This window comes from Lissotriton helveticus, chromosome 7, assembly GCF_964261635.1.
Source record: "Lissotriton helveticus chromosome 7, aLisHel1.1, whole genome shotgun sequence".
Taxonomy (NCBI): Eukaryota; Metazoa; Chordata; class Amphibia; order Caudata; family Salamandridae; genus Lissotriton; species Lissotriton helveticus.
In genome coordinates this window covers 801,365,585-801,391,729 of record NC_136068.1, presented here as the reverse complement: position 1 = coordinate 801,391,729, position 26,145 = coordinate 801,365,585, and the positions used below count along the sequence as shown (strand labels likewise).

The window sequence follows — 26,145 nt, the reverse complement described above, 5'->3', positions numbered from 1 at the left end:
TCCCAACGAATTCCACCATCTCTCAAAAGGCAGACAAAAGTTTATTTTTGACCAGTGGTGCCCATCATATCTAAGGTACAAACATGTCTAACAGATATTAACGAATCCAAATATACTGGTAGATCAGCCTGTGTCAGTGTTTTAACGATTTCCCTCCTCACCAGCAACATCAAAGAAAACAGCAGTTTTTTCTGATGTAGATTATACTTACTCATTATCTACCTCACATTGTGTCAAAAAGAGCTTAACAATGAACATTCTAGAAACATATGCAGTTCAGAAGCATCTGGCAGGTCACATTTTCTGTATTTACTCTTTCCATTACCCTTGAATTGTACCAACTTCATCTGAATCCAGTAGCATCTGTAGATTGTAAAAAGATTATTCAATCGAAGTGCAGCAGATTTAACAGTATCATTAAGAATTTTCAGATAATTGCAATGCATATTCCTTCTCTGTCCAAGGCAAGTCTCCTTCCCAGATTCCATAAGGAGGCTTCAGTTTTTCATCCATTGCTGGGACCAATTACCAATACCCGACTGTATTTTGTTTCTTAGGGTAGGTATTTCTCAAATCCTGTTCCATTTGGCAGATTTGTTTCTCTGTCCAGTTATGAGTCTTCAACCTCTAGGTTAGCTAAACATACTTAAACATAGAGATCCCTTCTATTAGTTCTTTCCATCACTCCCAAGTGAACAGTATACTCCCATTCCATAAGTGTCCATATCTTCTTAACCTTCCTCCTTTGATTTGATAGCATGAATCACTCAAAAATCACATTCCCCGTAACATAGAACAGTCATCCTTGATTTGCGATATAGAAAAGCAGATTGAGATACTGCCTCCTCAAATACTAGACACTGTTGCACATGCAGTTTCAAGAGAAAACACTGAGACAGACCTTGAAGAAATATGTAGTGTACTGTCCTCTTGCACCCCCGCGCGAGGACATTCCTTAGTGAGTTGTCTTGTGCTGCCCGTTGGCCATCGAGCCAACCTCAGAGTTGACAGTTCAGAATGTGTACAGTGACAGTTGAACGAAGACAGCGCCATGCTTGCATGCATGGTTGTGCGTCGTCTGTGGGATCTATACTTCTGTTTATCATTAGACCTACTTACCGTCTTCATTGATTCCTGTCATCATTACATTCATCGTGGCGATGAGGATCAGAGAGATTTCGAGAAAAAACTCATGACATTGTGCAAAACAGGACTGATCAAACCTGTTGAATGCTGGGATTGGTTATCGCCTTTCGTCATAGCGCTCAAAAAGAACAACGATCTCAGAATCTGCATTGACTTGTGCTGTTTAAATAAAGAAATATGAGTTGACTCTCACCCTCTACCTAACATCTCCGAAATGTTGGGCATGGTGGCGGGAGCAACGTTTTTTTAGTAAACTCGACCTTGCTTCTGCATATCACCAGGTTGAACTCGACAGAGACTCACGCCATCTCACGGCGTTCAACTCACCTTCAGGCATATTTCAATTCTGTCAGAGGCCATTTGGACTGCCTTTGGCAGCTTCAGTTTTTCAGTACCTCATGGTCAATCTTCTTAAAGGGATTAAAAATGTTGCCATCTTTCAAGATGATGTCCTTATACACACCGTTGACCAGTCAACACATGATGAAACATTGCATCAAGTACTAACCACATTTCAAGAGCATGGAGTTGTCCTCAAACGTGACAAATGAGTGTTCTCAAAAAGCTCGGTAGAATTCCTTGGTCACAGTACCTCGAGTGCTGGTGTAACACCCAAACCTAATCTGGTTCAAGCCAGTTTGAATACTTCTCCTCCCAAACACAAAACAGGAGTGAAGTCATTACTAGGACTGACTGAGTTCTATTCTCATTCCATTCCAGACTACGCCACAAAAGTACGCCCCATTTCCAACTTGTTAAAACATGAAACAGTTTTTGTGTGGGAAGAATAATGTAGAAATGCCTTTGATTGGCTAAAAACACAACTCACAATGGTCAAGGTGTTGAAACCTTTCAACCCTTCAATACATTACACATTAACTGTAGATGCCAGCTGTTATGGCAGAGGTCTTCAAACTTTTGTAGGTTGAGCCCCCCCAGCTGAATTTTTTTAGATGTTGGGCCCCCCACCACCTGACAGAAATTTCTGGACTCGACCGCCTCGCGCACATTCCGGGCATATTCAGCGAATAACATTCAATACAATACGTTTTTTATGGTTGTTGCATGAAGCAAACATTTCTCTACAAATAGTAATAGACTCCCTCACATCAAGTACATTAAAAAGAAATTAAACTAAACGGTAATTACAAGAATTTGTTTAGGAATTATTCCAGTCCATCAGGGAAAAAACAGAACTGTCTCTATCAAGGGGCCCCTGGAAAGATGTCCGAGAGACACGTAGTATTGCCGCTAATAGTTACCTCGATCATGCAAGTTACATGCACATACATGACACGGTCAAAGGCTACACACACCCATTCTACTGTTCACCCACTCACACTTGTTCACTCACTCAATCATACATTCTCATCTAACTACCCTTCCACTCATTCACCTAATTCACATTGCCATTCCCACTCACTGTTATATTTTCAGTCATTAAAATAGGTTATTGAAGACAGCAGGTTGAATTTCAGTCAACTCATGGTGTTTTAACAAGCTTTTGTCTATACACCTTATCATTCTCACAGTCATCCACCCGGTTACTCACTCAACTACTCACTTAAGATCATTCCCCTACCTACCTACCCACATCCAACAATTATTTCACTTTCTCCCACCTTACATCATACACTTACTCACTCATATTCACCCATCCGTATCAAGCTTCCTATGGTTATCCAACCAATTCATACAACCAGTCGTCAAATTTACCTACCCACACAGTCAACCCCCACATTCAGTTACTCACCCATTCACACTCTCATACACCAAACATCACCCATTGAGTAACCAACAATTTCATTAATAAAAAGCTACACTAAGTGGCGTTGTTAGTGCCTGTTTTATTCTCCCTGCAGATTACATCTAGCAATGTCTACTGCCACAACATTAAGCACATTTGATCTGTAAATTAGATAAAAGAACCATCTGTAGTTGTAACAGTAGGTTGCTTTGTACTGACCCCATTTGTGCTGCAGAGAAGACAGCACAGCAGTTAGAAAGGAATAGATTTTGACTTTTTTCTCCATCTTATTTGTGGAGTTTTTTTTGAAGGAGCTGCTTATCCGGTCATTTTACCTGAAAACTTAACGTTACCTCACACTCATCAGGATTTCTTTTTTTACATTTTTTAACTTTTATTTAGTAGGAGCTTGACCCAAAGGGGTTTTATGACTTTTTACATGAGCGGCAGTTATGTTACACAAGCACATTTGTGTTTTTTTTTTTAGGCGGGGTTGACTAAGTGATTAGCCTAGAATCACAGAATGTTAATTAAGCTGACCATAACTAGGCTCGCCAGTTCCACAGTCTTTTCATCACACCTTTATTAATATTTCCCAAATTTACAGCTTTTTGTGTGGCGCGATATAAAGATGAAAAACGGTTTCAAGCCTGATAAACTTCACTAAACCAAGACGTCCAGAATGCAGGTTTGGACATTTCTCACCTCAGACAAACCTGTTCTACATAGTGAGGCGCATTCGTACCTGTATGATAATGTTTCCAGTGCCGTTCCTGCTTCATAAGTGAAACTGAACTCCCCTCAATGTGCTGTGATTCTTGCACTGTCTGTCCTGCTGTATGTTCCGTTTCTTTATGTGAGGCAGCTCCCACATTTATTTGCCTCCGTTATTTATGGTGTTCAGGCAGCTCGCAGTGCAGAATCGGATGAATTCTCAAATGTGCAGCGCTGCCACTAAGTATGAAAGAGCACATCATGGGATGGCCGTAAACACAATAACTCAAGCCTAAATTGACGACACAGACTGACGTAATAGCTTGGTCTGTGGCGCCTTTCGCATGCTCCCTGAACCCACCCTTTCACAGATCGTCACAGGGTGAGGTGTGGTCTGTGAGAAAGTGTCACTCGTATTTATTGATATGTCCCTCTAAAATCGTGCCGCCCGGGGCGGACCGCCCCCCCCCCGCACCCCCCTAGGTACGCTTGCCTCCCACTGCAGCTCGAGCATGGCACCTACAAATTAACCCCCTCCTGGGAGACTTAGCAACACAAAAGATGCCATCGAACTCCCCTCCCTCCCCCTTTCAAATACCAGAGTCGTCCAAGAAGGCAGGGAACAAAGGTCAGCGTGGAGTGCGCGCCCCCCCTGGGAAGGTGTCGCGCCCCCCCAGTGGGGCGCGCCCCACAGATTGAAGAACACTGTGTTATGGCCTTGGTGCTGTCCCGGCCTAGCAAGTGGGCACCCAAGAACTCACAATAGGCTTTGCATCTAGGGGGCTGAGAGACTCCTAATCACACTACTCCATCATCGAAAAAGAACTATTGCATGTTGGTGGGCCATTGAAAAATGTAAATGTTACCTATGGGGCAGGATTTTCACTCTACAAACGGACCACAAACCTCTAGTAGCCATCTTAGGGAACACCAGCTATCGCAACGCCTCGTCACGCATAACCAGACTTTCGTCTAAGCTCCTCCAATTCCATTTTGACATTGTGCACATCCCAGGTAGGAAGAACATACGCGCTGAAGCTCTTTCGCGCTTGCCTCCCATTCCTAACATGTCAGAGGTTAGCGAAAAACTCAATAGCAATGATGATAATGAGGACTGTGTAGTTGCTGGTGTAGAATTACAACACATTTGTTCTGTAAATGAAAACGATTGGTATGATGCCATGCACAGTGATGAAACATTGAAATATGTAAAGAAATACATTGCCGAAGGTTGGCCCAAAGAGAAGAGTTTAAATGTTGATGTACAACCTTACGTAAAAATCTGTGATGAATTCTCTTTTGAAGATGGGCTTATCTTCAGGCTGGATAAAATTGTACCTCCTTTTGACGTCAGGAAAACACTTTTGACCAAAGCACACAGAGGACATCTGGGTGCTACACTCACCAAACGTAGAGTTCGTAAATACTTCTGGTGGGCCCAGATGGACAGAGACATTGACACTTTGGTCCAAGACTGTACCGTTTGTGCTGGCAGTGACAAGACCTTACGTGTCTCTAACCCACCCCTTACACACATTCCCCTTCCTGACAATCCCTGGGAAAAACTGGGAATTGATGTGTTTGGTCCTATCCACACCTTACCCCACATCAGACTCTGTTCGCCATAGTCTTAGTTGACTATTATTCAAAATGGGTGGAAGTCAAATTTGTAGCCAAAGTCGTCTCCAAAGAAATCCTCGACTTCATGAAAGAGATTTTCATGCAGGAGGGATTTCCCAAGACAGTTATTTCTACATAGGGGTTCAGTTTATATCTGCTGATGTCAAAGTATTCCTCAAAGAATCTTCAATCAAGCTCCTCAAAAGCTCTGTCTATCATCCTCAAACCAATGGGCTAGTAGAGAGACTTAACAGAGTCATTGGGGACTGTATACAGTGGGCTATTTCTCACAAAAAAGCTATACCGTGGCCGTAAGAACTATGCTGTGGTTCTACAGAACCAAGCCCCACACATCAACAGGTGTGTCTCTCTTCAAATTACTCGAAGGCAGGAAGGCCAGCTCTGATTTTAGACCTGCATGGATGTCTTAGTGGTTCAAACATAGCGCCCCTGCCCACGAGATTGATGCAATAGTTAGAAACAAAGTTAGAGACGTACAATCCAAACAAAAGACATACTTTGACTCAAGGAAAAATGTCTCCAACAGTAAGTTTGCAATCGATGACATGGTGAGAATCAGTAAACAAGGTTTTGTAAAAAAAGATGACTCCAAGTTCAGCGAACCTGTTTGCATTGATAAAACCTGTGGCAGTGCTGTTCGTGTCAAACAGCGTAATTGGTGGAACATAAACAAGATTGTTCAAGTCAATGACAAGGTTGGTGAGAGACCGACCCCATTTTCTGATACGGTCTCTATACATCCTTCTGGTGCAAGACACAGTGATTTGGATGTTGTTAGTAACCCTCTTAAGTCCCCCAGGACGAGTGGCAGAGATATCAGACAACCTGTTAGATTCAGGTAATTTTCTTCCTTTTCTCTCTCCCTCTCTTTCTTTCCCTCTCTTTCCTTCCTTCTCTCTCCCGCTTCTCTTCCTTTCCTCAAGGGAAAGAGATATATGTAGTGTGCTGTCCTCGTGCGCGCCTCGCGCGAGGACATTCCTTAGTGAGTTGTCTCGCGCTGCTTGTTGGCGCACAAGCCGACCTCAGAGTTGACAGTTTAGAATGTGTAGAGTGACAGTTAAATGAAGACAGCGTTGTGCATGCACGCATGGTTGCGCGTCATCTGTGGGATCTATACTTCTGTTTATAATTAAACGTACTTACCAACTTCATTGATTCCCGTCATCACTACAAAATACTTTTACATTTCTCAGTGGAAAAGAGGCAGAGTTTTCAGACCTCGGAGGTGAATCAGAGAGAGATACATGCAACATGTGCCTATTTTGAAAATAAATGTGAATATAAAACAACTTGAACGACAGCACTGGAGAGAGCAGTTCAGGAACTCAGCACAACAGCAAAAACTGATTTAACAGAGATTCATTTCTTAAAGTAAAAAGTAGGGAATCTTCAGATCGAATGGAAAGAGTAGAGAACAATGCAAGAAGAAACCATAAAAAAAATATTGAATGTTATGGAAGGAATGCAAGGAGGTTACCATTTTGATGAAATTACTAAAAGAGGCTGTTCTACGGGTTGACACTACTACAGACTTCATGCAATAAATCCAAAGAGTGCACTGTGACCCTTTTAAGTTTAACCCGGCCGGATAATAACCAAGGAAAAGTATACTTAACTTCTTATCATATGCTGTTAAAGAGTGCATTTTAGACATTGCCTGCAAGTCTAGGACATTGCAGGATCTCACTTTTAATATAAGGCCTTGTATCTCCTGTTCAATGGAGAATAAGCACTGAGAATTAGAGAAATTGATAGAGTTGAAAATGTTTGCGGGAAAAGCTTCACATGAAATTTCCTGCTTTGCTATAGGTTATGTCTGAAAATGAGATGCACAGTTTTAGGGATCCAGAATAGGTAGATCAGGTAATTCAGCACCCGAGGTCCGATATGAAACACTGAGAGGGTCTTTGCTTTTTGATGAATGGATTTTAAAGGTCAAGCACAGGCATTAGGATTGTGCCAAAAGTAGGAGCTGGGAGTATTCCCCAGGGAGGGGACACTCTGGTGGGGAGCATAAGGAAAAAAAGAGAACATTTTTAGTTTTCAAATATTTAAGAATTTAGCACAACTCAGGACGTTCCCAACATATAGTGTAGACTGCACATAAAAACTGATTAAATTAGAGTGAGAGAAAGCCGTTCAAATCAGGTCCTCTCAGTTTCAGCATGGAATGAAAATAGCTTGAGAATGAAAAGGAAATGATGCCTGGTTGTACAATACTTGTGAGAAAATGGCACATCAATAATGATATCACAGGAGTCTCACTTGCTAAAAGCTGAGTTGGCGGCCCTCCTGAATAAGCAAAATGGGTTCTTCAAGCAATAGGAACAGATCAGGCATTCTTGAAGGAGGCAGCTATTATAGTAAGGCGAAATTCGGGAGCAAAGTGGAATCCTGAGTAAAAGAAGGGGGTAGATGTTTCATAGTTAAAATTTAAATACGACAGAATACCCTGCATTCTGTTAGCTTTTATGTTTCTAATATTGACGACCCACACCCATTGGGGAATTTTTTCTCTAACTGCCCAATTATCATTGGAGGTGACTTTAATATCCTGTTAGAAAACACATTAGAGAGATCAACAAGTCGCAGCCATGTGATTTCTCCAAAATCACTTTCATATCTGTCCATCCTAATGAAAGAACTTGGCCTTTGTGCCATATGGTGTCTAGGGTGGGAAAGTTGGGAGATTATACTTATCACTTCAAAAAGCATGGGCACTACTTTAAGTTAGAATATTTGTATTAGATAGGAAGAAAGCAGGCAATGTGAGAAGTATAAATAATTTGCTCATACATATATCAGACTATGCAGCTGTATATTTGGAGCTCAGTTTACTGTACTGTAAGAGCGAAACAAGATGGAGTCTAGACAGGAAGATTTTTTTTTGGGGGGGGGGAGGGGACATAATCCAAAAATTAAAGAAGAGCTCAGAAGACATTTTTCATTTAAATTTAAGCTTTTCATATGTGTGCATGAAATGGGACACATATAAGGCCATTGTAAGAGGACAAATAAGCAGTTTTCCTTACCATCTCAATGGAAAAAGAAAACTGGATTCACAGAGGTTTGAGAAAAGGATCACTGACTTTCAAAATGGCTTAAAAGCCTCCAACGTTTGTGAGAAAGAGAGACAGGAATTATTAGAAACACTCTTGAGCCTTTACAGTACGTTTAAAACCCACATTGAAATGCAAATAACTGAAAAATGGCAGGCTAGCAATTCCTGGGATTGTTTATGCTCATTTCTTTTTGGTGTCATTGAAACTCATTTTGTTCCTGTGTGCATCAATGTTCATCAATGCATGAGGCCAAAAAAGATCATTATTGCCTGTGGTAAACAATGTTTATTAGTGCCAAGGGCCACTGATGCGCATTGCTGCTTACATCAACTATTGATGTTAGTTACTCCCTCATGCCAGTATTGATGCTCATTACTTCCAAAAGTCATTGATGGCCATTAGTATCTGGAGCCAATGATGTCCATTGTCCATTCCTATCTAATTGCTTACATTCATTACCGTTGGGGTCAATGAAATTCATTACTGTCTGGGGCCAATGATATTTATTGCTGCCTGGGACAACTCATGCTTGATGGTGCTTGGGTGCTTGGTTCCAATATTGATTTTCACTATTGCCTGGAGCCAATGATGTATAACAAAAACACTGGTCCCTTCCAGAGGCAATAATCAGTGAAACAATGAAAACTACATTTATCTTATCCAGATGGAGTGTTAGATCATTTATTAAATCACTCAATAGTTCAAAACTATAAAACATAGGATAAGTGGGCAGAAACATGAAAAGCACAAGATTTCCAGGCCTCAGGCATCGTACAAAGAGTGACTCAGAAGTAAATGCGCATTCAGTAAGTCACAATTGAAAAAGTGTCTTGGCTCATAAAGAATACAAGTAAAACATTTAAAGCCAAGACACAGAAGTAGGCGATGTTTCGATCCCAACTATGGTTGGGGCTTCATCCTCAGGACACAAACATTTTTGCCTGAGGAATTGCCTGGTGAGAAAAGAATAAAGGGAACAAGAGGGAGAAAAGGGAAGAAAAGAAAAGTTATATAAGTTCCACCATAACAGGACTAATCAAAGCACCAATGTGTAGTTGATAACAGACATGCTTTACTTTTCCAATATAGTTACAATTATTGTGCGTGCATGCGTTCCTGTGTAGTACCCACCGGCTCAAAGTTATCTAAAGGAGTGAATGGTTGGCACCCGTGTCAGTGACGATGCACGATTATCACAAATCAAGAAGAGAAATAATAATAATAATAATAAACTCATGCTGGTAGCGTAGTATAAATGAACTCACAAGATTGATTAATAAAGTGAACGTGGACTAGTAAGCTACTGACCTGCTAGTTGACCTCAGCTGAAATATTGTTTGGAAAAACACAAGTGAGGTGGCCACAGGGTGAGTATAAATGCCATGCTGATATTTACCAGAGTCAGTAATCGGGCGCAAAACTCAACGATCTCTGAGGATTCGAAAACCAACAGTCACAATCCGACAGTTACTTGCTAGTATGATGAAAACAACAACAAGCTGAGAGGACTTACCTGTGATAGAGAGGGTCCTTGTGTGACAGTATAATTATCCGCCTACCTCTGTTAGTGGTCCCTGTGGCCTGGGTTCCGGGTGAGTGCGGATTGTATAAATATCCAATACAATGCACAGTCATTTACCAGAGTGAGAAAACAGACACTAAACTCATCAATCTCTGAGGAGTCAAAAAAGAAAAAGTCACAATCTGGCAGTTAATTGCTAATGTGAGGAACGCAATGACAAGCTGGGAGAAATAAACTGCGTTAGAGATCGTCCTCGTGTGACAGTATAATTACCCACCCATCTCTGTTAGTGGTCTCTGCAATCTAGGTCCCGGTTGAGTGTGAATTGTATAAATGTCCAATACTATGCACAGTCAGATCAAAGTCAAAATCTCTGAAATTATTGGAGTTGGGACAAGTGCAATGCAATGTCCTGATTATGCCATTTCACCTCTGCCAGACGGATAGCATGAGTCATGCACATGGAAGGGAAATGGAAACACGATTCTAGCCCCGGTAATTACCCTGAAACAACAATTATAAATCATTTAATCATTAGTGGACAGTGGAAGAGAGTTTTCTGATTCTAGATAACAGAGTCATATAAGAAAATGAAATCTCAGATCCTTGCTCTTACTGGCACCTGTTTTGCCCTCCTCAGGATGCTCCGGAAGTTTCTTCCATTGCTCTCTGAGGATCATAGGAGGACTACGGTACAGGCCTTAATTGGTTCAAGATTGGACTATTCCAACGTCCTATACCTCGGCCTGCCGGAGTATCTCCTGCTACGGCTGCAGGTGGTCCAGAACACGGCTGCGCGAGCCATATTCGGCCTTCACAGGCGAGCCAGAGTCTCCGGCCTTCTGCAGACTCTCCATTGGCTCCCTATCCGGAAGCGGATAGTTTTTAAGGCCCTGACCCTGGCACACAAGGGTCTTCACGCTTCAGGGGCTAAATATCTGCAAAGGAGGCTCGCCTTTTACCATCCGGCGCGATCGCTAAGATCAGAATCGATGTCCCTTGCCACGGTCCCTCGCGTGAAGAAGGCCCGCATTGGAGGCCGTTCTTTTAGGTTGCGGGCTCCACAGCTTTGGAAGACCTTGCCTTTGGCTTTGCGCAGTACCTCAAACTTGTTGGCCTTTAGGAGGGGCCTTAAAACATGGCTTTTTGCCCTTTAGATTCCCTTCTCTTTTTAGTTTACCCCGCTTTTTATCTGTGTGTTGTGTTTGTCTTTCTTAGGTTGTCAATAAAGCGCCGGGACACTCTTTCTGAGTAGCCGTGTGCTATAAAAGACAAAATTAACATAACATAACAAAATGAAAAAAACATTTCTAGTTTTAATTAATACTCAGTAAGAACGTTATAAGTCATTTTACAAAAAGTGCATTAAGAAAATTCTGAGCTCAAGGTAAGACCGTATAGTTGGTGTAACCATTCTTATGAACAGCCAATAGTGGCCATGTTGGGGTATGCACGTCGGACCAAGAAAAGTGTGGGTCCGTATGATGCAGATGTCTGAGGCCAAAAGTGATAGCATTAGCCAGTAGACAAGTCCACAGTTAAATCAGGGAAGTTCAGTCATCCATTTTGTTCAACCCAGTGTGTAAGCTATTAATGCATAGAATCCACTTGAGTTCCTCTTTGTTGAGAATGGGGCAGATGTCTGTGCCTCTAGGTGGTGGTTTACTAACGCTGATGACTTGCCATTGGACGTCATTCTCCTTGTGTCTTTTATCAATGAAATGCTCAACCAACGGGGGTTAGGTATCTTGCATCGAAGACAGTTTCAGTGTTGGCAAATTCGGATTTTGATCTTTTGGGTTGTTAGTCCAATGTAAATTTGGTTGCAAGGACATAAAATGGCATATGCAACAATGGTAGTGTTACCGTTTGAGAACTAACTCAATGCAAATTTAATATTTCTGAATACAAATTCCTTACTTTCAGTGGTCAGTTGGCATACACTGCACACTCCACATTTAAAATGTCCAACCAAAGGGGCCATTCCCCAGATGTCAGTAAGAGTTTGAGTCATCTTTTTAGGAGCAAGGCAAGCTTTGACGAGATGGTCTTTAGTGTTCTTATTTTCCGGAATGCAAACAGGGAGTATTTGAGTCACCAGCATTGAGTACTGGCCAGTGTTTCAAGATGCATTTCTTGACCTGATTGGATACAGGAGAGAAAGTCGTTACATATACTAGGCGATAATTTTCTGTTTCGGCATGAGTGTAAGAAGTACTTCTCGTGGGCAATCCCATGCTCTTTTTACAGATCTTTTAACAAGTTTCCGAGGATATCCCCGGGTAGTGAGTTTTTGGGCCAAATTATTGGCTTCATGGAAATAGTATTTTTTTTGATAATCAATTTTTATTGTTTTGAAAAATATGAAACAAATCAGCAAAAGCACAGAGGACAATTTTAAGAAAGGGTTGACATGTGACTGAATCTTATTAACTTCAAGCTCATCCATATATAGTATGGCGAAGTTTGGAGAAAATACTGCTCCCATGGAAGTACCTGCTGGTAGAAATGGCCATCAAACGAGAAAAAGTTAGGAGTCAGGCAAATACTTAGCAGGTGTAAGATAAATGATGTAGGGACTGAATGTGGGTGGGTTCTAGAATCAAGGATTTTTTCATAACTCGTCCACGTTCACTTTTTCCACGTTCACTTTATTAATCAATCTTGTGAGTTCATTTATACCGCACTAGTTTATTATTGTTATTATGTCCATTCTTGAGTTCATTGTCATTGACATGGGTGCCAATTATTCACCCCTTTAGATAACTTTGAGCCATTTGTACTACAAGGGCATGCATGCATACAGTATAATTGTGACCATATCGGAACAATAGTGGTTGTCTGTGATCAACTACACATAGGTGATTTGGTTAGTTCTATTATGGTGTGACTTATATAACTCTTTTATCTTTCTTTCTTTTTTCACTCTTCTCCCTCCTTTTCCCTTTATTCTTTTCTCACCAAGCAATTTCTCTGGCATAAATTCTTGTGTCTTGATGATGATCCCCCGACTGTAGTTGGGATTGACTTCTGAGTCTTGACTTTAATTGTTTTACTTGTATTCTTTATGAACAAAGATACTTTTTCAATTGTGACTTACTGAATGTGCATTTACCTCTGAGTCACTCTTTGTACAATGCCTGAGGTCTGGAAATCTTGTGATTTCCATGTTTCTGCCCATTTATCCTATGTTTTATGGTTTTGAACTATTGTGTGATTTAATAAATGATCTAAATCTTCATCTGGAGAAGATAAACGTAGTTTTCATTGTATTTCAGTGTTTTACTCGTTATCACCTCTGGAAGGGACAAGTGTTTTTGTTATAGATACGTATACACTAGGTCCCTCTGACTTTCAGGGTACCCTTGTTTCTTTAGAAATAATGGAGCCAATGATGTGCATTACTAGATAGAATCCTTTTTTTTAAGTTAAAAAAGAATGAGTTTATTGGGATGGAGGAATACTTTAATGCAGAAAATATAAAAGCATTGAATATAAGAGAAGTACATACAATACATTAATCGTAATAAAACATAAAAGGTATGAATGAAAAACAGTCAAAACATATCATATGTGGAAAAATTAACAATAGTATATGGAAAATTAGCATAAAAAAGGAACGTATATGATATATAAAAATACATATTGCAGAATAGAATAGAAGTAAAACTATATAGTATCAACATGAAGGAAGTCAAGGAGGTTTAGTCACTTTTTGTTGTGAAGGAATAGGAGACAGAGAACGTCTGGCACATGTGCCAATAAACAATGTAACAGGTGCCCAAAAGTCTAAACGGTTTGTTGCCATATGCATTGGATAAAAAAATGTGTCCAGACAGCGTACCACCACGCTTGGTATGATAATTTGGCGAAATCCTTCCAATTCTTGGTTATTTGTTGAAAGGCCACTGCCAATAGTAGATCTATTATCTTAACATTGGAATCTCAATTGTCCCAAATGGGATACAAACTACCTAAAAAGATGTATGAAGTAGAGAAAGGGTGGCTGGAATTAAAGATGGAATTAACCTGAGACCACACCTTTTTCCAAAAAGTCTGGACAAGTTTACATGTGAAGAGCAAATGATATAGGTCGGCGTGTGGTGACAGGCAAGTCCAGCACGTATCTGGGAGATCAGAGGGCCATATTATCAAGGAAGCTGTGGTAGCTTATCGCCGCTTTACCGGCAGGAAACTGCTGATAAAGCGGCGATAATGGGCTTGATAATATGCGATTCGAATTTCAATGGAAGCCCAGGTTAGATGTTCACACATCTAACCTGGGTTTCGATTGAAATTCGAATCGCTTATTATCAAGCCCATTATCGCCGCTTTATCTGCAGTTTCCTGCCGGTAAAGCGGCGATAAACTACCGCAGCTTCCTTGATAATATGGCCCAGAGTGTCTTGCATGAAGAATGAGCGGAGAGAGTAGGAGCCTGTTGTATATGAAAAAGAGTGTCTGCGTGGTACTGGCAGCTGTAGAGGATTTCCTAAGCTTAAGCCAGATTCTGTCCCAAAAATCTACAGACCAAGAATTTTCCAAATCTTTTTCCCATAATGTTTCTATCTTAGTTTTCTCTCTTGGACTAGGTGAATTATGTAAGGACTTATATATGTAGGGGAAGCCTTAGAATCATGAATAATAAGGGCCCGTAATTTATCTGTATGATCAATTTCAGAGGAATTATTATGTGGAGAATCAGTATGTTGTATGTGCGCAATGTGAATAGCTTTCGATAGAAGAGAATATTTGGAACTAAATGTTGGAGGTAGATCAAAAATGGTGCTAGCCTGTGCAAAGGACATAATTTGGTCTTGATCATATAACTGATGCACCCAAATCAGGCCCGTTGTCTCCAAGATTTCCAGAATAGAGGTTTATTGTTTATTAAAATATAATTGTTATGCCATATAGGAAAGTTGAGAAAGGAGGTGAAGGAGACAGACGGGATAATCTTGGAAGTATGTTTAATTATAGGGGTGGATACAGACTGTGGTTTGCGTGTGAAAGATAGATATTCTTGGAAAGAGAATGGTGAAATAAAGGACTGTTCAAGTGTGGTCCAAAGAGGGCACTTTAAGGAAGGTTCAGAAAGCCATTGTGAGGCCTGGTGTAATAGGAAGGATTTATGACAGGCAGGGATATCAGGAAAATTTGTCCCACCTTCTGATTTTGGACGAATCAATTTTGAGATAGACATACGCGATATCTTGTAACTCCATAAAAAAGAAGATAAAATGGAATTGAGTTTTTTAAAGTATTTTAAGGGAATGGACAGTGGCTTTATTAGAAATTGTACATAAGACTATAGGCGAAAGCATAATTTTTATGGTATCAAGGCGACCCCACCAGGATTAATATAGGGGATGCCATTTCGTTGTTAAAGAGGATAGTCTTTGTATACATTTTTCAAACAACGTGATATATTCCCTAAAATAGATGGAGTAAAATGCAAGGCTAAATACTTGATGAACTGGGGACTCCATGTGAAACCCGAAGCAGCAAAGTCAGCATGAAAAGTATATTTGGTGAGGGGTACTATATCACATTTATCCTTATTTAGTTTGTAACCAGAAACAGATGCATAGGAATCGACTTCTCCTAAGAAAGCGGGAATATTTTAATATTAGTCTCCTTAAAAGTAAAACCACAAATGTTGTGATTTTGACTAATCCGTAATGGAAAAGGTTCTAGGGCGAGATTAAAAAGAAGCGAGGAAAGTGGACAACCCTGTCTGACCCCTCTACCAAGGTGAAAATAGGAAGAAATATCTCCATTTGCTGATACAGCTGCTCTTGGTTTAGAATATAAAATAGAAATTAGAGCAATAATTTTTGAGACAAAGCCAAACCATTAAAGCGTGCAGAAAAGATGAGGCCATTTGACCCTATCAAATGCTTTTTCACCATCCAGAGCTATGGCTGCCAGGGGATGAGAGGCATGTGAAGCTTTAGAAATAATATAAAAAAATAAGTGAGTATTGTCTGTAATGAGTCGCCCTTTCACAACACCAGATTGTTCTGTTCCCAGCAGATCAGGCATTTCAGATTCCAAACGTGATGCTAGAGCTTTTGGAAATATTTTATAATCAACGTTAACCAAGGAAATAGGTCGATAATTTTTACAGTATTGGGGATCTTTGCCATCCTTAGGTGTAAGGCATATAAGGGTGTCTGAGAAAGAACCAGATGAGTCGCCGGATTGTAAGAAAGTATGTAGGAGGTTATGTAATTTAGGAATAAGTAAATGCGCAAAGTGAGTAAAAAATTCCATAGTAAAACCGTCAGGGCCAGGGGCCTTATCCTTTTTGAGTGTTTTTAAGGCATCTAGGAGTTTTTTCGTTGTTAAATCAGATTCTAAGAGTGAAAGGTCAGGGCGCTCGTTGAGGGTACATTGGATTTTGGAAAGAAAGTGAGAAATGCAGTGATCAGAGGAGGGGGTTTCAGATGTATAGAGTGACTTGTAGAATTGGTGAAATTTATTTAGGATGTCTTCGTCTTTGAATTTCAGTTTATGGTCTTCACCAAAAATAGATTCTTTATTAAGTTTGTTTTGTTTGACTTTTAAATAGTTAGCTAATAATTTCCCGGCTTTATTTTGGCCACCATAGAACTTTGCGCTGGATCTCAACAGATAATTTGAAGCATTGTTAGTTGTGCGTTGATTAAATTTAGCTTTGGTTCAGATAAGCAATCTTTTGACTTGGAGGAGTAATAGGAGTGTTCCAGCCTCTTTATCTTGGCTAACAGGGTGCTGGAAGCTTTTTGTTCTTTTTTACATTTTTATGAGACAAATCTAATAATAAAATCTTTAGCTGAAGCCTTAAAGGCGTCCCAAACTACGTGAAAGGGTGTGGTGTCTAATTGATTAAAAAGAAAGTATTCATTGAAAAAAGAAACAAAGGATGATGTGAAAACTGGATCCAACAGCAATGCGTTATTAAAATGCCATTTCCTGATAGTGACAGGAGCATGATCTGATATTAAGATGGATCCAATATCTGCCACCATTAGTGACTGAGAAAGATTATGAGATAGAAAAAAATAGTCAAGTTGTGACTGAGTATGATGTACCGGTGAGTAAAAATAATACTCTCTCAACGTGGGGTTGCAAAGTCTCCAGGCATCTGTAAGCTTATGTTGTTTAATTGTTTGTATGAATAATTTATGAGATCTATGAGGGATAAAAGGAGTTGATGAATTTTGATCTGTGAAGGGATCTAGAATATTGTTACAGTCTCCTGCAAGGATACATTTATCATCATAACACTGTGTGATTTGTTGGGTTGGGGAAGTCCAGAAGGAAGGATCTCATATTGTGGGCGCATAGATATTTAACAAAGAAAGTGGAACATTATCTACCAAGAATTTAACAAATATCCATCTACCCACTTGATCTGCACATTGTGACAGCACCTTAATCACAAGGGATTTGCGAAAGAGAATAAGAACACCATTACGTTTACCGTCACCTGGGGAGAAAAAGACCTCACCCACCCATCCTCTTTTCAGTTTTGCAGATTCTTCAGCTGACAAATGAGATTCCTGTATGCATGCAATATCCACTCCTAGTCTATCTAAATGAGACAAAACTCTCTGTCGCTTAATAGGTGAATGTAAACCGCTGACATTCCACGATACAATTTTTAAAGGCATAGAATAGGACTGTAACTATACGGTAAATACCGATTAAAGCAAATTCTTTAACAAATTAAACTATACCTAACAACAAACCAACTGTATGTAAAATGAAACAATTGAAAAGGAGAAAAGAAGAAAGGAGAGGAGGAGGTACATTAATTGAACAACATTTGAAAAGCGAAAGAGTAATGTAAGATAGGTAAGACTTTTGAAACAAATAAAACCCGAGGTAGGGCAGTCAGAGAAAGAGGAAGGTAAAGAGAGAAATAAATAGTACAGGAGTGAAAGAAAATAATGAAGACAAAAGACTTACATATAGTCCAGGACATACGAGGGGTGGAGGGGTGGAGGGGTGTAGGGCCACACGGAACAATGACGTGTCCAAAACCCATACGGGAAGGCAGAGAGGAGAACGGAACCAACGGATTGGAGAACATAGGGAAAGTAATAGCACGTTGGAGCAACCTGTGGGAAGAAAAAACATGTTAAATGTATGCGTAAAGCAATAGGAATAAGTATTTACTATGTGTACATATGAATAAACTGTAATTGGAACAGAAACAAAGTTAAAGCTTATGTAAAGAATAGGAACATATCAGAATCCAAAATGCCTATTTTAAGCTTGTTGATGGAGAAGTAGTGTCCATTGAGTCAGCCTGATAAGAGTATAGGAAACTCTTTAATTTTATTGGGTTCTCGTAGGTGGTAGTTTTGTTGCTAATGGTCACTTTAAATAGGCAAGGGTGAAAAAGGCCATAACGTGCACCTATCGCACGTATTTGTGGTCTTAGCGCCAAGAACTCCTTTTGACTATCTGCAGTTGGTTTAGCATAGTCTTGGGGAAAAAAGGAGGAGTTTCCTGACCAAGTGATACAATTCTTTGCTCTGGCCGTGGAAAGAATCTTCAACAAATCTGTATATTCAAGAATATATAAGATCACTCCCCTTAGTTTTTTTGCTGAGGAGGGCGATGTCAGGTATGTTGTTAGACCTAATCTGTGGGCTCTTTGTATGTTCAGAAAAGTGCTTTACGGCATCTTCGGTAGTTTTGGGATAAAGGATTTGAAAAAACTGATAAGATCTGAACCTTCTGTTCCTTCAGGTAGACCATGAATGCAGAGATTATTTCTCCTATTTCTATTTTCCAAATTTTCCATTTGTTTATGTAACATTGATACCTGGGAGCATAAGGAATCTACCCTAGAGTTAGAAGAATGTAAGGAATCCACATTATGTTCTAACGTACTAACACATTCTTCCACCTTTGACCATTTGTCAGAGAGTGCCTGAAGCTGAGAGTTAGTCTCCTCAATAAAGGGGGCGCAAAGCTCTAATTTCCTCTAGCAGTAAGTCCATTGTGACTGAAGTAGTTTGCTAAGGAGGCGAGGGAGGATCCTTTTTCAGTCTCTTAGTCGATGCTTTGGTGACAGTAGAAGTAAGGGTAGTAACACAAAACGATGCACCTTCAGGCGAAGTATTAGCTGGGTTATCCATGGATAAACACTGGTAGCATGTGCTAGTATGGAGTATAAATCTGCGAGGCGAAGTTTTAGGCTGAGATAAACTTTTAAGTTGTCTTCCCATAGGTAAATGTAAATGTAAATGTAGTATACTTGTAAAGCGCACAGCTGCCCCAGCAACGGGGCGTCCCGGCGCTGTATAACTCTGGGGAACCCGTCCTGGCTTTCCCTGTGGGATGGTCCCTTGCTGGGAGTCCCCAAGGTGGAGCCAGGCATCCCCAGAATTGGTGGGGCCGTTGTGGAGATTAGGTAAGCTAATGCCCAGAGTTGCCGAGTGGAACCCCTGATTAGAGTAAGCACCGAAGCGAGAATTATCGAGTCCGCTGACCAAGGTCCACGACCCTGCCGCGTCGGGAATTGAACCCTGGTCCCAGGCTGACTTCTGCTCTCAGGCCTGCCGCCTCTAACCAGTGAGCCACACTACTCCAGAAAAGGAGAAAGGAACCATGAGATAAGGTAACAGAAAAAGCAAAATGGCATTTCACAGTACCACAGAGAATAACTTTGCAGCATGTATATATGAGCAAGAATTGCTACAGTGCAGTAATTAGAATTCTATTGAAAAATACAGGCATTAAATCAATGACAAAAAAGGGGCTAAGAAGGAGGTATGTAGCCTAAATTCTGTTGCATTGAAAACGCCCTTAACAACATGCCAAAAATATATAATGCATTAGAAAGGGTCATATGAGAAACAAAATATGCACTACCATAAAAAGTAGCAAGCCACATTTATAACTGTAGAGACACAATACTCATAATAAAATAGAAGCTGCATCAATTGAGAAAAGCGTGTTAAAGAAATTCAGTCAGATAATCTGTAGAGTCTCGTAAAAAAACATTGGGTATAGAGACTGCAGCACATTGCAGAAAGGAATGAAAGGTATTGGTTGAAGTAGCTTGTTGAAAAAGGAGAGAAAGCTGTTATGTAAAGTCATTTAGCGCTCGTGTTGTGATGAAATTGGTGGTACAGTAGTGAAAAATAACCTTGCCAGCGGTAAAAACAGGAGACAAAATGGCCGCAAGATCGATGAAGCAGAGATGCATTCAGCTCAAAAGAAATAGAAATGCCCTTCAGACCAGAAAAGCTGAAGAGAAGTACCTGTATTAGCTCAGGGGGTCGAAAGAGGCAGCGTTCCAATATGCAGTAAACCAACGATGAAGGCACCGTGTTGGAGAACACTCCGTCAGCGGGTTGCACAAGATGGCGGCCGCAAGCTTAACGAAGCCGCGTCGTAACGTACTCACAAAGCGTGGTGGTCCACGAGTCGTTAAAATGCCTCAAAATAGCTTCTTTCCAGCTCACCAGGACCTCACATGAATTCTCCTCCACTTTGAAGCCGATGCAGGAATAAGTCGCTGCGCATGGTCCGTCTCCGCTCCCACCGTCCCGGGAGAGCTATGGATCTGCCGCCATTATCTTTGGGCGCTAGCCACGCCCCCCTACCAGATAGAATCCGTGAAGTTCATTACCACCTAGGGCCATCAATGATCGTTTCTGCCCAGGGCCGTTATCATTACTGCCCAGTGGCATTGAGCTTCATTAGTTCCTATGACAATTGAGGCTTGAATCTTGGGAGGCCCTTTGAAGCTCATTATTTTCTGGTGCCATTGCAGCTTATTAATTCCTGAGGCCATTACATCTTGTTACTGCCTAAGTTCATTGACTTTCTTTAGTTTTTTTATGACAATATTGCTGCTTGTTTACTGCCTGGCATATTAATCTTCATTACTGAATGCACATATGCATGAGTGCTTGATCTATATTAGTGATTGTATGATTATTTTCTGTCTATGTTTATACACAATTAATACAAGCACTATACAAAAGTCACCTTTTTTGTCAATGTTTGTTTCTAATGACACTGGCCAATTAGTAAATTCCTGTTTCCAGACCTGCACTTCTGCCTTTGATAGACATCCTTGCGAATCACCTCCACGTGCACATGTTAAGTCCAGTTTTAGGCTCTAATTGTATATTTCGTCAAATAAAGTAGGCACATTTGAACCTTTGTAGATTTGCTATAATCTCTGGAGTCCCATTTGGGAGGGCAAAACTTAATTGGTAATCCTAGGAACCATACAGGTGTTTACTAGAGAATTCCCGGTATATAATACTCACAAAATATCGAATTGTGTTATTGATTGCTAAATGATCAGGTGGTCACTTATCAAAATAACTTACCGCGATTTTAACATGGATGTTCATTATTCTTGTTTTAATTTATCTTTCTGGTGTATCACAGTAGACTCATATTCTTTGTTTCTTTATTTATGGACGCATGTGTGAATGTCAATGCATGTCTTGCGGTTTTGCAATGCAACAGATGATGACAACAATTTATAAAGACTATAATTGTAATGAATTTTACAAACATATTTTACAGACACGACTGCAAGCTGGGCAAGGATATGGGAGCACATTAAACTGTATTCTTACAATTTATCGGAATGAAAATGTAAGTATAATACATTTTTTTAAATGTAGTTCAAAAGAAAATGTTAATTAATTAGTTTGTCTTTAAAACTGGATGTGACTGCTAAATTCAGATGACACACTTCACTGTAATTGTATATATTAAGGGTGTTTTGAAGAGCACATACGTGAATGTCATTGCAAAATAATTCTAGAGCATGGGTACTCACAAACTTTCTCTCGGGGGCCAAATTTACAGTGTGGTTTGTGGCCGAGGGCCGCACCGGTGGAGGCGGGGTCAGTGGGGGAGGGGGAAGGGGCTAGAAAGAAAAAAAAGTGACCATGAAGTTGAACACAGGCCCCTGCAGCTGACGCGTTCATCCACTGAGCCAACAGACCAGCATACGCACACATCTCTCTTTCTCTTTCTCTCCCTCCTTCTATCTCTCCCTCCCTCTGTCTCCCTCCTTCCATCTCTCTCTCGCTCCCTCCTTCCCTCTCTGTCTCTCTCTGTCTTACCTCTCTTTCTCTCTCTGTCTTTCTCCCTCTCTTTCCTTCCCTCTCTCCGTCTCCCTCCATCTGTCTCCCTCTATCTGTGTCCCACTTTCCATCTCCCTCTGTCTCCCTCACTCCGTCTGCCCTCTGTCTGTCTCCATCCCTTCCTCTGTCTCCCTCCCTCCCTCTGTTTCCCTCCATCCCTCTGTCTCCCTTCCTCCTCTGTCTGTCTCCCTCCCTCTGTCTGTCTCCCTCCCTCTGTCTGTCTCACTCTGTCTTTCTGTCTACCTCCCTCTGTCTGTCTCCCTCCCTCTGTCTCCCTCCCTCTGTCTTTCTGTCTACCTCCCTCTGTCTGTCTCCCTCCCTCCCTCTGTCTGTCTGTCTCCCTCCCTCTGTCTGTCTCCCTCTGTCTTTCTGTCTCCCTTCCTGTCTGTGTGTCTCCCCCCTCTGTCTGTCTGTCTGTCTGTCTCTGTCTCCCTCCCTTTCTCCCTCTGTCTGTCTCCCCGTCTGTCTCTCTCTGCCTCCCTCCCTCTCTCCCTCTGTCTCCCTCCCTCTGTCTATCTCCCTCTGTCTGTCTCCCTCTATCCCTCTGTCTCCCTCCCTCTGTCTGCCTCCCTCTGTCTGTCTCCATCCCTCCCTCTGTCTCCCTCTGTCTGTCTCCCTCCCTCTGTCTATCTCTATCTATCTCCCTCTGTCTGTCTCCCTCCCTCTGTCTGTCTGTCTCCCTCCCTCTGTCTGTCTGTCTCCCTCCCTTTGTCTGTCTCTACCTCTATCTGTCTCTGCCTCTATCTGTATCTGTCTGTCCCTGTCTCTGACCCTATCTAGCTCCGTCTGTCCCTGTCTCTATCTGTCTCTGCCTCTATCTGTCTCTATATGTCTTTATTTGTCTCTATCTCTATTTGTCTCACCTCATCCGGCTCTCACTCCCTGCTGCCCTCCACCTCCCTCACCCGGGCTCTCACTCCCTGCTCTGCCCTCCCACCTCACAGGGCTCTCACTCCCTGCTGCCCTCCACCTCCCTCACCAGGGCTCTCACTCCCTGCTCTGCCCTCCACCTTCCTCACCCAGGCTCTGACCCCCTGCTGCCCTCCACCTCCCTCACCCGGGCTCTGGCTCTGCCGTCCCACCTCACCTGGCTCTCACTCCCTGCTGCCCTCCCACCTCCCTCACCCAGGCTCTCACTCCCTGCTGCCCTCCACCTCCCTCACCCGGGATATCACTCCCTGCTCTGCCCTCCACCTCCCTCACCCGGGCTCTCACTCCCTGTTGCCCTCCACCTCCTTCACCCAGGCTCTCACTCCCTGCTCTGCCCTCCACCTCCCTCGCCCAGGCTCTCACTCCCTGCTCTGCCCTCCACCTCCCTCACCCGGGCTCTCACTCCCTGCTGCCCTCTACCTCCCTCACCCGGGCTCTCACTCCCTATTGCCCTCCACCTCCCTTACCCAGTCTCTTACTCCCTGCTCTGCCCCCCACCTCCCTCACCCGGCTCTCACTCCCTGCTGCCCTCCACCTCCCTCACCCGGGCTCTCACTCCCTGCTCTGCCCTCCACCTCCCTCACCCGGGCTCTCACTCCCTGCTGCCCTCCACCTCCCTCACCCAGCCTCTCACTCCCTGCTCTGCCCTCCCACCTCACAGGTCTCTCACTCCCTGCTGCCCTCCACCTCCCTCACCCGGGCTCTCAGTCCCTGTTGCCCTCCACCTCCCTTACCCAGTCTCTCACTCCCTGCTCTGCCCCCAAACCTCCCTCACCCGGCTCTCACTCCCTGCTGCCCTCCACCTCCCTCACCCGGGCTCTCACTCCCTGCTGCCCTCTACCTCCCTCACCCGGGCTCTCACTCCCTATTGCCCTCCACCTCCCTTACCCAGTCTCTAACTCCCTGCTCTGCCCCCCACCTCCCTCACCCGGCTCTCACTCCCTGCTGCCCTCCACCTCCCTCACCCGGGCTCTCACTCCCTGCTCTGCCCTCCACCTCCCTCACCCAGCCTCTCACTCCCTGCTCTGCCCTCCCACCTCACAGGTCTCTCACTCCCTGCTGCCCTCCACCTCCCTCACCCGGGCTCTCAGTCCCTGTTGCCCTCCACCTCCCTCACCCAGGCTCTCACTCCCTGCTCTGCCCTCCACCTCCCTCACCCGGGCTCTCACTCCATGCTGTCCTCCCCCCTCCCACCCCCTCTCCCCTGTGCGTCAGTCTGGCTGACACAGCCTCCCGGGCACCCCAGTACTTCACAGGTCTTTAAACGACCATTTGTTTGTTAATGAGGCTTTGTTCACCTCTTAGCGCCCCTGCAGCTCCACTCTTGACTGTGGCTGTAATCGCCCAGGCCCCCACAGAGCAGTGTCTCTGACTCGCACTGCTGCTCCCCGAGGTGTTTTCTGTAGTGAAAAAAAAACCACACACACAGGTGCGATGCTCAAGCTCCGCGGGCCGCCACTGAAGGCTCGCCGGGCCGCTACTGGCCCGTGGGCCGTACTTTGAGTACCCCTGTTCTAGAGGTTGCGATCCCTGCTAGTATTCCATCTAGACCCAGCGCTACCTCGGGGGGGGGGGGATGGGGGAGGGGGTAGGAATATACCTACAAAAGTGGTTTACACGGTAAGCAGCCTAGATGTAGAAAATTGGGGGCTGATGAGGTAAGAGATGTGCCAATAGTGGTTTCTTGAACAAGGATATTATAAATTCTTTCTGAAGTACACAGGATAGAACAAGCTCTCAAATCAGGTCTTGGGGTGTTCCGTGTTGATGCAAACTGATGCCTTTTCCTTTCTGTTTGTGTTGATTTTCAGTTGCATATCCACTTGGTAGTCTTGTGGCTCAGTAGCAGTGTACTGAGGAGCCAGCTGTTGAAGCTAAACTAGGCTAAAGCACAAAGAGGTGTAGCTCATGAGGCAGAGGACAATCAATTTAGGGCCTGATTTAGATCTTGGCGGGTGGGTTATTCCGTCACAACTGTGATGGATTTCCCATTCCCCAAAATAGAAATCTCATTATATCCTATGGGATATATATTGCAGCGGATGGGATATCCGTCACCGCTGTGATGGAGTCCACCAAGATCATACTCAGGCCCAGCCGCGGTCGGTGCAGGTAAGAGCGGTGGGACACCCCCGCGCCGCACGGCCACCAGCTGCTGCGTGTGCTCCCAGTGCCTGCCTCTGCCTCAGCGCCGACCTCGCTGCCGCCTTGAGCGCTGCCCTTTGGTTTCAGCCCGTTTTTGTCTAAAATTTGTGCTTGTTTTCTTTCTGTGGCCAACATCGTTTTCCTACAGTTTTTTCCCCCGTTTTGACCTGAATTGTTGCTTGTTTTCTCTGTGCCGTTTTCTCTCCGTGTTTTGACCTGTATTTAGCCTGTTTCTGTTCCAATTACTCTTCGTGTTTTTGACCCCCATTGTGCCTGCCTCCTTCCTGCTTGCCCGCCTACCTCGCCGCCCTCCGCTCTCCCTCCCCGCTCCCGCTTCCCGCCACCGCCATTAGCCCCGCCCCTTTTTCTTCTGTACCCTCCCCGCTCCCGCCTCCCAGCTGCTCCGCCCACCCGCGCACTTGGCCTTAAATGGCGACCGTGCGACGCAGGTGAGTGTGACCCACTTGTGGGACACCCCCGCGCCGCACGGCCACCAGCTGCTGCGTGTGCTCCCAGTGCCTGCCTCTGCCTCAGCGCCGACCTCGCTGCCGCCTTGAGCGCTGCCCTTTGGTTTCAGCCCGTTTTTGTCTAAAATTTGTGCTTGTTTTCTTTCTGTGGCCAACATCGTTTTCCTACTGTTTTTCCCCCCGTTTTGACCTGAATTGTTGCTTGTTTTCTCTGTGCCGTTTTCTCTCCGTGTTTTGACCTGTATTTAGCCTGTTTCTGTTCCAATTACTCTTCGTGTTTTTGACCCCCATTGTGCCTGCCTCCTTCCTGCTTGCCCGCCTACCTCGCCGCCCTCCGCTCTCCCTCCCCGCTCCCGCTTCCCGCCACCGCCATTAGCCCCGCCCCTTTTTCTTCTGTACCCTCCCCGCTCCCGCCTCCCAGCTGCTCCGCCCACCCGCGCACTTCGCCTTAAATGGCGACCGTGCGAACGCGCAGCGGTCACGCGCAGCGGGCGCGCCGATTGTGCGCCGAAGGCGCGCCAAAGGTAAGCCCGTCTGCGCCCGTCCGCGACCGGATCGCGACCAGCGCCAGGACCCCTGGCCCCCGAAGAGCCCGACCGACCCGCCTGACGTACTCCGCCGCCACCCTCACCGCACTCAACACCGGCCGACT

The 26,145-nt window shown here is 43.6% G+C and overlaps 1 protein-coding gene across 2 annotated transcripts in view; it reads left to right on the top strand.

Moving 5' to 3' along the window:
• The window catches only part of SLC25A48 (solute carrier family 25 member 48), a 388,984-nt gene that overhangs the window by 43,381 nt on the left and 319,458 nt on the right, over positions 1-26,145 (top strand). For both annotated transcript variants that reach the window (XR_013598678.1, XM_078653233.1), the window contains exon 3: positions 21,383-21,454. Coding sequence is in view for 1 of the 2 variants with exons in the window: in XM_078653233.1 (XP_078509359.1) it covers positions 21,383-21,454 (72 nt within the window). In the remaining variant the exon portion in view is untranslated. The remainder of the gene's footprint in view (positions 1-21,382; positions 21,455-26,145) is intronic.